Source organism: Clytia hemisphaerica, unplaced genomic scaffold (genome assembly GCF_902728285.1).
Source record: "Clytia hemisphaerica strain Z4C2 unplaced genomic scaffold, Clytia hemisphaerica genome assembly, whole genome shotgun sequence".
In the NCBI taxonomy this organism is placed as follows: Eukaryota; Metazoa; Cnidaria; class Hydrozoa; order Leptothecata; family Clytiidae; genus Clytia; species Clytia hemisphaerica.
In genome coordinates, this window is record NW_027103621.1 from 774479 (window position 1) to 787476 (window position 12998).

The 12998-nt window shown below is 34.5% G+C and overlaps 1 protein-coding gene across 1 annotated transcript; it reads right to left on the minus strand.

Moving 5' to 3' along the window:
- Nucleotides 1–7085: 7085 nt before the first annotated feature.
- LOC136802389 (hatching enzyme 1.2-like) lies at nucleotides 7086–12704 on the minus strand. The gene is made up of 7 exons (XM_067059127.1): nucleotides 12177–12704; nucleotides 11814–11933; nucleotides 11297–11432; nucleotides 10559–10734; nucleotides 10051–10135; nucleotides 8337–8632; nucleotides 7086–7775 (listed from the first exon to the last, which is right to left on the minus strand). Exons 1-7 carry the CDS (start codon nucleotides 12286–12288, stop codon nucleotides 7489–7491), a joined length of 1212 nt encoding a protein of 403 aa, XP_066915228.1. The 5' UTR covers nucleotides 12289–12704; the 3' UTR covers nucleotides 7086–7488.
- Nucleotides 12705–12998: the final 294 nt, after the last annotated feature.

The window sequence follows — 12998 nt, forward strand, 5'->3', positions numbered from 1 at the left end:
ATTTTTTTGACTTTTTTGCTTAAAATTTCGCTGGAAAGACTCACTTTTGAATTTTTTTTTGCTTGACCATAAAGGACAATCTAATTCCTACGAGTTCGACCAAAAATAACGATTTCTAACTCAAACTGGGCATTACAGGAGGGCTTCGCCCTCCTATATAGCCCATGTCGTATATATACGACATCGGCACTTAAAGGGTTAAAAGAATCTTTATACAATTTTTCACTTCACCAAAAATTATACCAAAAGAATGGCACGCCGATTTCGCTTATAAGCTTACAATTGAAATTCTTTCTATTAAGAAAAACCTAGAGAAAACGCAACCAAATCGTTTCCGACTTTTGATCAAACAAATCCTTCAGATATTTAAACATTCCTTCAGGAATTTACCTTCACAAAGAAAAGTACTTTTCCAGCAAAAACGTAGCAAAAACGTAGCCAAAACGTTTCGGACTTGATCAATAATTCCTTCAGGAATTTACCTTCACAAAGTAAGTACTTTCCCTGCAAGAAACGTGATCTCTTCAGGAATTTACCTTCAGAAAGAAAAAGTACCTTCCCCTGCAAAAAACGTGACCAAAACGTTTCGAAAATTAACGAATTATCAAATATCAGAAAAGTTTAAATAGCGAAGAAAATCTAAAAGAAGCAGATCTGAATTGGACGTGCAACAAGAAGCACATGTCGCAAAGAGTCAACAATTGGAATTGGAAGGAAAGCAGAAGCTTTGAGCAGCGAGCCTTACTTGGGGGTAATTGACTATTTATAATCAAAAATGCTTTAAAAATGGCATTCTTAGCTTGAATAGCAAAATTCCATGATGGTGATATTCTTAGCATATTCTTAATTTTTTGACCATTTTCATCATGGACATTGTTATAAAGTGTATTCTTATAAAAAAAAGTGTGTAACAAGAAGGGTACTTATTACACAATCCTAAGGAGTGATTGTAAGATAACGTCTTTTTTTCTTTCTTTTTCTTTTTTTGTCTCGACTGAGGTCGAGCAATGATGATGATGATGGTAAGATAGCGTTCTGATTTTCAAACCAAATCCATTACACTTTATATACCAAACTTGACATCTAATAACCAGAAAAATTGAAACAATATTTTGCGTATTGGAGAATCTTCAAAGGCGGAGATACGTGCCGTGATTTTGGAAAGTCAGTGCGTCTTATTGTCGTAATAATGACGTTATATTTTACCGTCGGTCAGATGTAATACAAAGTACGATAGTTTGTCATTTTTCCAAATTTTAGTAGACTTTGGCAGGATGAAGTTGATATCATTCCACTTAATCTTATTTGCGACCTTATTATAAGAGTAGCCTCGCTAAGAATACCAGTATGATTACCCAACGAAGACATCCCTGTCTCACAGTTCCGTTAAAATTTTTCCTACAATGGGGGTAAATTGTTCCAAGATAAAAAGATCCAGTGGGGAAGGCTTTGAAGTGCAATTTTTAAACATTTCGAATGGGGGATGAAATCAAAGTAAATTTACCAGTGGGGCTGAAATTCTAAGGTATTTTTCCCAACGGGGACGAGATTTTTTGCCAAATTTTCCAACAGTGGGACTGAGGTTTTAATGGGTATGTGACATATTAGATACTTTAACAAGGGGAGAATACTCTAATGAAAGCTCCAGGTAATAACAATACCTTTGTGACCTTTATGATTCTGTTCCATTGGCTACAGAACATTCCCGCCGACCCATTTTAATGAATGAGAAATTCAAAATTCTTCTCTATAAAGCTCGAAGGGCTAGATGTCGTGCTTTAAGCCATCGCAGGCAAAAAAAAGTGAATATCGGAAAAAATATTGTTGCTATTGTTTTATGCAATTTATTGCTATTTATTATGGTGACTTTAGTAGGGTTTCCTACCTAACCACGACACACTTCTCAGCAAAAAGTACGCCATCAAGCCCTTTGGGCTTTATAGATCTATGGGTCAAACAAGGCCTTTGATAAAAGGTTGTGATATAGCTGACCTTCACCAAAAATCAAACAAAATCTTTAATTGGTTAATCCGTTAGTCACCCAGCTAGCACACAACGTTCTTTCACCACCAATCTAATGTTCACAAACATTTATACACCCCCTCATACCCACTGAGAGAGAACCCTTCCCACTAGTAAAATTGTCCAAAATATTGTCCCCGGTTAGAGATTATCCTCCAGTTTTTGTCCCCACTGAAAATAATCAAATAAACCAATCCTCACTGCAAAATATTATGATATTGAATATTATGAAATCCCCAGCCATAAAAAATATGGGAATATCAATCCCCGTCGAGTTTCAGTCCACTATTTTCATCCCTACTGGATGAGAAAATCCTACCGGGTCTGTGAGAAGGGGATGTATGTATTTGGAAAAAAGACACACTTAATTCGCCGTCTTCCTTACTACAGGGTGAGTCTTAAATTTGATACTTTTTGGCAGATTTTAGGTTCATTGAATTTACTGTTCAAATAATGCTCAGTCATCAGCCTCGGAGGAGGCTGGTACTAGGTTTGCGATGTGATTAGGTGGTAACCAAATCAAAGTGCGAAAATCGATACCCTTCGAGATAACATTTTTCCCGATGTCCAGCCAAAGTTTTTAAACTTTATTTATCCAAAAATTTTGACCATATGACAGCTTCAGTAAAAACAAGATAAAACTTAATACGAAAATTGATTTTGCCATGAATCAATGTGGAGTCAGATCACAAACAACAAAATTTTCATTTTTTGAAAAGCTAATATTTTGCTTCACAACAAAAGCATCGTCAGAGTGATAGTAATACTGAAAATGTTGAACAAATTTTTTAAAAAAATCAAAAATTAACTAAAGTCTGTCTCGAAATAATTTGCAGCTGGAGAAAAAAATGGCTGTAACTTTTGATAGAATTCGAATCAAGTTGCGGTTTTGTGCTCGTTAAAAAGATATTTGTGAGTGGAATATTATCAAGTAAAAAAATTGAGAAAAAAAAGGAAAATGAAAATGAAAAATGAAGAAGAAAAAAATCAACTTCTTGTAGAAATGTGGTATAATTATCATTTTCACAGGAGTGATTTTTCAATTTTAGATCATTATCACTGTTAAAAAATTTTTCAAAAATATTCATTCAATCAAAAGATATCAAACAAAATTTATTGCTGGTTGACTCTATAAAGTACTAAAAAACGACAAAAAAAATGAAAAAACCTGCCTTTTGTCGATCAACCAGCAATAAACTTTGTTTGATATCTTTTGATTAAATGAATATTTTTGAAAAATTTTTTCACAGTGATGATATATAAAGATTGAAGAGTCACTCCTGTGAAAATGAAAATTATACCACATTTCTACAAGAAGTTAATTTTTTTCTTCTTCATTTTTCATTTTCATTTTCCTTTTTTTTCTCAATTTTTTTACTTGATAATATTCCACTCACTAATATCTTTTTAACGAGCACAAAACCGTAACTTGATTCGAATTCTATCAAAAGTTACAGCTATTTATTTCTCCAGCTGCAAATTATTTCGAGACAGACTTTTTTTAGCGGAACAAATTCAAGTCTCTAGAGGCTTTCAAACCCGAGTCCATTTCCCTGTTCATTTCTGGTTTTTTATCTTTAATTGCCAATGCCTCTTTAAACAAAAGAACAGACCAATACACCTTTCCCAAGTTTATCGATTTTTTTCCGACCTCTCTAGTTTGAAACGAGAACTTGATACTTTTGAAACTTTTGGTGATACAAAGTCATTCTGAAAATTTGAGATCAAAAGCTTTTTCCGTTCCTTTTTTATGGCTGTTTTAATTCCTTTTTTTTTTACAGTCAAACCTCTCTTAAAAGATATTTTATCCTACCGGGCCTCGTTTCTATGCCGTTTCCATGGGATACTTTTGTTTAAGGAAAAACTTTAAAATTGAAATATCTCAAGAACCGGAAGAGCTTTTAACATAATTCTTTTTTTGTTGATTTTGTATTTCGTAGTAGAATCTTTCTAAATTAAACAAGACGACTTGAAGTCGAAAATTTCGCCTAAAGTTCAAACTGCATGGGAAAAAACAAGAAGTAGAGATGGAAGCTAATCTGAAGTCTACTTTACATCGAGCCTTGATGAAACAATTTTATATGAACAACGAGGCTCAAAGTCGCTAAAAAGATAAGATCAATTTACGAACAATGGTTGCTTAATTCTTAAGAACAGCAAGTTACGAACATTTTTCCCCGACGAAGTTTTCCCCGATAAGGTAAAAATGTTCATATTGCGCGCCATCCCTTGATTACTTTGTAAGAACTAATTACCGAAGGGTATATCACCGTCTATCAAGAGTTATTGAGTTGATTCTTATAAAGTGTATGCTTATAAGAAAAATAAATATGTTTATATTGCGCGCCATCCCATGTTTACTTTGTAAGAACTAATTATCGAAGGGTTTATCACCGTCTATCAAGAGTTATTGATTTGATTCTTATAAAATATATGCTTATAAGAAAAATAAATATGCTCATATTGCCCGCCATCTCTTGTTTACTTTGTAAGAACTAATTACCGAAGGCTAGATCACCTTCTATCGAGAGTTATTGATTTGATTCTTATAAAGTATATGCTTATAAGAAAAATAGATATGCTCATATTGCGCACCATTCCTAGTTTACTTTGTAAGAACTAACTATCGAAGGGTATATCCACCGTCTATCAAGAGTTATTGATTTGATTCTTATAAAATATATGCTTATAAGAAAAATAAATATGCTCATATTGCGCGCCATCCCATGTTTACTTTGTAAGAGCTAATTACCGAAGGCTATATCACCGTCTATCAAGAGTTATTGATTTGATTCTTATAAAGTATTTGCTTATAACAAAAATAAATATGCTCATATTGCCCGCCATCCCTTGTTTACTTTGCAAGAACTAATTACTGAACGGTATATCACTGTCTATCAAGAGTTATCGATTTGATTCTTATAAAGTATATGCTTATAAAAAAATGAATATGCTCATATTGCCTGCCATCTCTTGTTTACTTTGTAAGAACTAATTACCGAAGGCTATATCACCGTTTATCAAGAGTTATCGATTTGATTCTTATAAAGTATATGCTTATAAGAAAAATAAATATGCTCATATTGTGCGCCATCCCTTGTTTACTTTGTAAGAACTAATTACCGAAGGGTATATCACCGTTTATCAAGAGTTATTGATTTGATTCTTATAAAGTATATGCTTATAAGAAAAATAAATATGCTCATATTGTGCGCCATCCCTTGTTTACTTTGTAAGAACTAATTACCGAAGGGTATATCACCGTTTATCAAGAGTTATTGATTTGATTCTTATAAAGTATATGCTTATAAGAAAATAAAGAAAAAATCCAAACTGTGAAGCTAAAGAAACAAAGCTATATGACGTAATCCAAAGAAAACGCCCGAAAATCGTCCGTGGTTATACGAGCGTGTAATTTGTAAATTGAATTTAGTGAGTTTGTCCACCGTATCGAGTACTTTCGTTTTGTAAATTTTTTATTACACCGCCGCCGCGAAAGGCTATCGTAATACTTTCGCTAGGCGAAATTAACTAGGTCACAGTGTGGATCTAAACCACACTGAAACGACCGCCTTCCATCACGCATCACGCTCGCGAGAGAGTGCGCGCACATTATTAACGCCTACATGTCATCTCCAGTACATTTTAGATTATTCATTGAAAACAGATTACAATATAGTCATTTTTCATGTCTCGATTATTCAATTCCGAATAAAAGACATTCAGGGAAAAAAAAAGAGAAACACCTGGGTAATCTAGTTAAAAAACCCGAAAGTAAATGGTAGACAAAGTAATGAGCCAAGGCAAAACGAGATTAGCGTACCACTATGAAAGAAACCGCCTCCGGCGGTCGATAAAAAGTAGAGCAGGGTTTTGGAACAGTGTTTTTCAAAAAGTCGAAAAAAACTCAGGAAAGGTGTATTATGGCGTTTGTCAACAACTCGAATGTTATTGCAAACGTGATCGTTTATCAAGTATTTCATCTTCAGTGAGCGATTCTGTGACGTCAATCATCAACAAGAGGGAATCTAGATAGTTAATGCTATTTGCGATTTGCTATTTAAATCTTTGATTGCCAATGCCCCTTTAAACAAAAGAACAGACCAATTATGGCGTTTGTCAACAACTCGAATGTTATTGCAACCGTGATTGTTTATCACGTATTTAATCATAAGTGAGCGATTCTGTGACGTCAATCAACAAGAGGGAATCTACAATCAGTGACAAAATACTTGGCACAAAAGTGAAATTCACCGGGGTGTTTTGAAACCACAATCGATTTGTATGTGCTCTAAAGTAGGTTCGAAGGGTAGAGTTTTAACTCTGAGTTTTAACACTAGACTTAAGCTTAAGACCTTAGGATCTGAGGATCCAAAAGTTCAAAAATGGTCTAGTAGGGCTTGAAATATAGCCTGGAAACCAATAAATCCCTCCCAGATCGAAACTGACATTCTCGCTCGAACTTCAATTTTCGAAAAATGGTAAATTAGCCAAAAGTGCCAATATATTATGGCACTGATTGTAGATAGTTAATGCTATTTGCTTTTTGCTATCTATTTATCCAAATTGCGAGAATTTATTATCCTTTGAGGGAGTTGATCTTGATATTTCCGTTCCCTTTCAATTGCTTATTCGTGATGGTTCTTGCACCCCTTTAATAGACTTTTGAGGGTTTAAAAAGGGATCCTTACTGTCCTTAAAGCTCGCATATACTTGTCAAAACCCATTTTATACCAAAGTAACTCCCGAGGTAGACTATCACTAAAATAGGGAATAGTTTCGGAGGCAGGATTAATTTGGTAACCCTGTAGACGATCCTATCGTCTACACAAGATCACTAAAAAAGGGAATAGTTTAGGAGAGGCGTGATAAATTCGGGTGGAGTAAGCAGTGGCGGAGATGTTTACAGAAACTCTCCCGCCGTTTTTTTTCGTATACCGCCATAACGCCATACAGCCATTTTTCCCGCCTTTATTATCACTGTAACGGACGATAACATCGTCTAGTAACCCTGCTGAAAGAAGGAGGTAGAAGGTGGTTTGAAAGACAAGACAATTCCAAGATTAATCATTTGTAAGTTTGTTTACTTTAAATGGCAAATAGATAAATCAAGTAAATAAATAAATAAATAAATAATTTAATGAAGCAATAAGCAATCATTGCTTTCGATTAATTTGTTATAAATGATATATTGCGATATTGTTTCATTAATTGAAAATGCAGGAAGAAATTGGAAAAGGTAGTGAAAATTCCTGTAAAAATTACCATAAGTGGTATAAAAGATGTGGAAGTGAAAAACTCTTTCCTCTATTTCTTCTAGAGCAGAGAACGTAGGCCTAAAAATAAAGGATGAAATTGTTTGGACTTTAATCATCTGATAACCCACGTTTTTTATTATGCATAAAATTGAGACCTTGTCTTTGTGTATATCAAAATTTAGATTATTAATTTTACTGTCTCTTTTTTTTATCGAGGACGTTTGTAGAGTTCTCCACGATCGCAGCAGACACGTGGACATTGAGTCTTCATTCTCCAGCGAACAGATCCATATCTCCTGCGTTGAGATTGACATTCTCCGCGTTTAGCTCTTGATTGACAATCATATTTTGTATCTTTCAAATTCATACATTTTTCAGATTTAGGACCTTTGCAGGACCCACACGATCGGGGGCAGTAGTATTTATAGTTATACGAACGGCATAAGCCTTTGTTGAACTGAACGGCAATGCAAGCTCCCAATCGGTCACCACATGCTGAAAAGTATCAAAGACAAGTTTATTGCAATGTCATGATTTGATCTACGTGAGACTTTTTTATGAGATTTGTATCATGATTTATGGAAAAAGTGACCTTAGATTGGATTGCATTACAAAATCTTATTTCAAAATTGCCAAAGTTTTCCAAGAAAGATATCCTACAGGATACTCTCGGGTACCTAATAGCTGTCCCCCCGCGAACCCAGGACATTCTTATTCTAACCCTTCCCCCGTGCTTATTAATTTTTGGGAAAATGTTTTTGAAAGTTCCCTCTTTTATCTTAATTCTGCAGTATTAGCCTCCTTTAAAAAAGTTTTCCACCCAGGACATTTCTAATTCCAACCCACCATTTTTCCAACCCCCTGCTTATTCAAATCCCCCGGCTATTAGGTACACGAGAGTAATTGCTTTTTTCCATTTTAGCGGTTTTTTACTCTACACCAGGTCTGACACTAGAGGCGAAAAAATCTACCTTTTTTAGCGTCTATTCTATAAACTATTCTTAAAATTTGTACTATCTTTGTATGAAAATTAGGAAAGATATTTGATTTTCCAACCTTTTCCAGGCCGTTGTGTCGTTGTCGTCATTTTGGTGGACTTTGTAGTTTTCGGGCGCTTCGTTGTTTTTTTAGTTCTTGTGGTTTTTGTAGTTTTTGTGGTAGTCGTTGGTTTTTTCGTAGTCGTTGGTTTTTTAGTAGTGGCTGTTGTAGTTGTAGTGGTAGGTTTGACGTCACTACAGTATTTCAAATTGATTTGCATTATATCTTTCTCAGACAATTTATTTCCACCAAGTGATAACTTAGGGTTAGCTTTCCATTCGATTGTGTTTCCATTACCATTGCTAAAAGCTCGTCTGGAAGAAGAAAAAGTTTTGTTTGATTAATGATTTGTGAGTCCATCGAAAGTTCGTAGAAAAAAGATGTTCTAAAAGACTTTAATCAACCTTAGTTAATCTGACCATCCAGGAATCACTTAAGAAAATCTGTCTTCTCTTTTAAAGCAATGGCGACCCTGGTAAAAATTCTTGAAAAGTTCTTGAAAAGATCTTATCAAGAAACTTTGCTTCTTCTTTTTCAGTTTCTTACTACGAACGTGCCAAGATCTTTCAAGATCTTTAACGATCTGATAAGACTCTTTTATAAGTTTTGAATAAGATTCTTGTCCCTTACAGTGATTCAAGATCTTGACGGAATTTTAAGTAAAAGTAAGTCGGAGATGACCTGCAGGCTCCACTTTCGATAGCTATCTACCTGAAGGTAGGGGAGGGATTGCTCCACCTACTTGCTGAGCATCAAGCAGAGAGGCATCAAGTACCATTTTAGGAATCTTTGGTGTGACCCGGCCGGGGGTTGAACCCACAACCTTGCACACTGTAGACGGATGCTCTACCACTGCACTACGGTCGCTGACGGAATTTTACTACTATCCCCGTTCAGTTATTGAATAAGGGCCGAAAGCTTCGCTCGAGTGACAGCATTCAACTGATGATCTCGTCATTAATTAACTATTTCATTAGTACAGTCAATGATAACACACACACAAAAGAAAAAAACCACTTACCGTATTTCGAAGCTGACCAAAAACTGTTTCGTAAATACTATCCTAAGAGATTGCTCTCCTTGAGTCTAAAGACTCCTTCTTATGAAAAACAATCATAACCAGAAATTTACGTGCTTTTAAGATTCTTAACTCAAACTTGATAAGAACCACTAAGAATCTTAAAGCTTCTTTGCACATAATAGTTAGTTAAGATTTGGAAAGTCTCTTTATAAAAACTTTACAAGTTACGCAAAGAATCTTAAAATATTTTATGGCTCAAGATTTCGTAAGATTCTACTTAAGAACTTAATAAGAAATAATAATTATCTTACTATAAATATGCGGGAAGAATCTTGACAATTCTTAACGATTTCTTTACAAGATCTTTAAAGATCTTTTTGTTGGAAGAAATTTTCAAGATTGCCTAAGAATCGTTGTAAGATCTTACAAAGATTTTTTAAAGATTCTTACTTGTTAAAGATCTTGAAAGATCTTCAACGATCTTTTCAGATCTTATCAAGAATTTTTACAAGGGGAGTTTATGTTATCGAGGGCGAAGGTAAGTGAAATCGACACAAAACAAAGTCAATAGTTGATGTACGGCTCGATGTTGCCTCCGGTTGTTCTCGAATACATAAACTCGATAATGTTTCAGAATTAGCGGACTGCCATTTTTTTTTGGAAACAGACCTTTTCAAGGTTACGTAAGAACCAATGTTGGCAATATCTTACTTTGAGTAATGCATAACAGAAACTCGATCGTATTCAACACCAAGACTGTTGATCCTCGATGCAATCTTGAAATTGTGCTCACGACCTAAGAGATAAAAATATAGCAAATGAATGAAGTAGAAGTTCATAGCGAGGTGTTAAATTTAATAATTTGGATTACAGGATTTTTATTTTTCAACGCGACGTTTATATAATTTGAGAATTATCAGTAGCGTAGATAAGAGGGGCGCAAAATTATATCGACTGGCCACATTATTTTCAGATACAATTTATATTAGGGTGTGATGGAAATCAGGGATGGGCTGGAGTTTTTACAAGAGACTTCACTAATTGGTTATTTGAAGTAATAGAAATGATGCGTTCTTTAGAAAAAGTAACAAAATTGTTTTATTACAGGTTAACGACCAACCAAATCAAACGAGAGCTTGTAAAAACTCCAGCTTGTCCCGGAAATCAGAGAGGTTATATTAGGATAATAACACCAGTATTGCGGAAATCAAATCTTTACCTCCAACGATATTTCTGGTGATGATATTAACGTATTGGTCACGATCAGGCCGACTTTGTTCATGATAAAATCCAATAGCATGAAGAAACTCATGAATGATCGTTCCTTCCCACATACATCCATTGCCGATGGAAAGACTTTGTCTACCACCTGTCATACCAACCATTGACCAACAACTAAAGAAACGGTACAGTTTAAGGGATTAGTGTATGTAATGCGATACTGGACTTAAAATATGCAAGGGAGAATCTTTTTAATCAAATCCACTTTAAAAGAAATGCCAACCATAAACAAAGAACTAGGAGATAAAGTAGTAAAAGTATGCTCAATAGTATATTTATAGAACATCTTTGAACAGAGAATTTCAGGAATACTGAAATACTAAGTCAAAATATGTGCGATATTTCGAGACTTTTTTTCCATAGAAATTTCTTATTGTGGGAGGGCGCGTTCTGGAAATTACTCCATTTTTTGTATCGAGTTGAATTTTGTTTTGAATCAAACAATTTCTTTCGATAAAATTTACCTACCCTCCACTTAAAAAAGTGATAATAGGTTTCAATATTGTATTGCAAGAACATCTTAGAACACTAAATCAAATCTGGTATGGTGTTTTCAGGCAATATAAAGATATTGTGGTCACGTCCTTAAAATGAGTTCATATTTTATCGGAAGGGGAGACTTGGAATTTTCAATTATAATATAAAACAATTTTATTCAATAAAATTTCCACCCTACCCTCCACTTCTGATGACTTCAACGTGATTCTTTGGTACATTTGATGCTCGATATCCATATTCCACGAAGTTCATACAAGGAGCTGCTTTTTGGATCTTATTGACTGAAGCACGAATCTTGTTTTTGTCCTTTGCACCTGAATATAGAAGAAAGAACTCAGGTTAATTAAATTATCATGAGATACAGGGTGTTCCAAAAATCCTGTGTCAAACCACTTCTGCAAATAGAGAGAAATTGTGTAGAGCCATTGTTTGGGTACCAAAAACTGAGATTGCATATGCTTTATAAACGTTATGCTTTAGGGGAAAAATACATAGCATTGGTAGAACAATGATAAAATTAAAATGCTGTTAGCAATTTAGAAAAAAGCAATCCCGACAATTTGTTATTTAATCCATTGATACTTACTATAATTATTTGAGATGGTGAACTCGTTGCTTACACAAAGATACTATGGGCGACACTAACAATTCAACTTAAACCCAATGGAATGCTTATATCAATGCAAGGTACTTACTAAAAACAGTTGAGATGGCGTAAGGAACGATGCCGTTTGGCCATTGACCCCAGTCTTTTTTCAAAGCAGCATTTTGCACTTTTACCATATCACCTTCTTCAAAATTTTCTTTATCGAGATCTAAATGGAAAAAATTCCATCATTTAAAATTCAAAATAGACTTAATTAGTCAATACACACTACCAAAAAAATACAGCTACCCACAAGAAGTTCAACTTTTGAATTCATTGATAATTATGACTAGAACAGTTATGCTTTTTAACTTTTTCTTCACAGCATTCAAAAAACGGATTTTATTTGGTACAGCATAGAAAGAAATTCTCGAATTGAATGTTCGAATAATGAAGGGAAGTGTATACCAACCTTTATTAGCATCATTGATGTAATCAAATGCTGGATTCTCTTCCCCTGGATGGTTCAAAGGATGACTGCGTATGAACACAATCATACAAAGAAATACAAAAATCTTCATCATATTTGAATAAAATGGAAACTATAAAACTTCTTCACAAAGATAATATTGTTCAAAAAATCTTCTTAAAAGAATCTTTATACAATTTTTCACTTTACCAAAAAATATATCAAAAGAATGACGCGCCGATTTCGCTAATTAGCTTACAATCCTAAGAAGCGATTGTAAGATAGCGTTCTGATTTTCAAACCAAATCCATTGCACTTTATATACCAAATTTGACGTCTAATAACCGGAAAAACTAAAACAAATGTTTCGCGTGTTGGACAATCTTCAAAGTCGGAGATACGTGCCGAGATTTTGGAAAGTGCGTCTTATTGTCGTAATAATGACGTTATATTTTACCGTCGGTCGGATGTAATCCAAAGGACGACAATTTGTAATTTTTCCAAATTTTAGCAGAATTTGGCAGGATGAAATTGCTTTTTGATATCATTTCAATAGATCTTATTTGCGACATTTTAAGAGTATCCTTACCCTACGACTACACCCCTGTCTCATAGCCCCGTTTTTATTGTTCCAAGGTCAAAAGATCCAGTAGGGATGGTTCTAGAGTGCAATTTTCAATCGTTGGACTTCAAGTAGGGATGAAATCAGATTAAATCTACCAGTGGGGCTGAAATTCTAGGGTATCTTTCCAACTGGGGACGAAATTTTTGCCAAATTTTCCATCAGTGGGACTGAGGCCCTAGCAGCTATGTGACACAGATGTG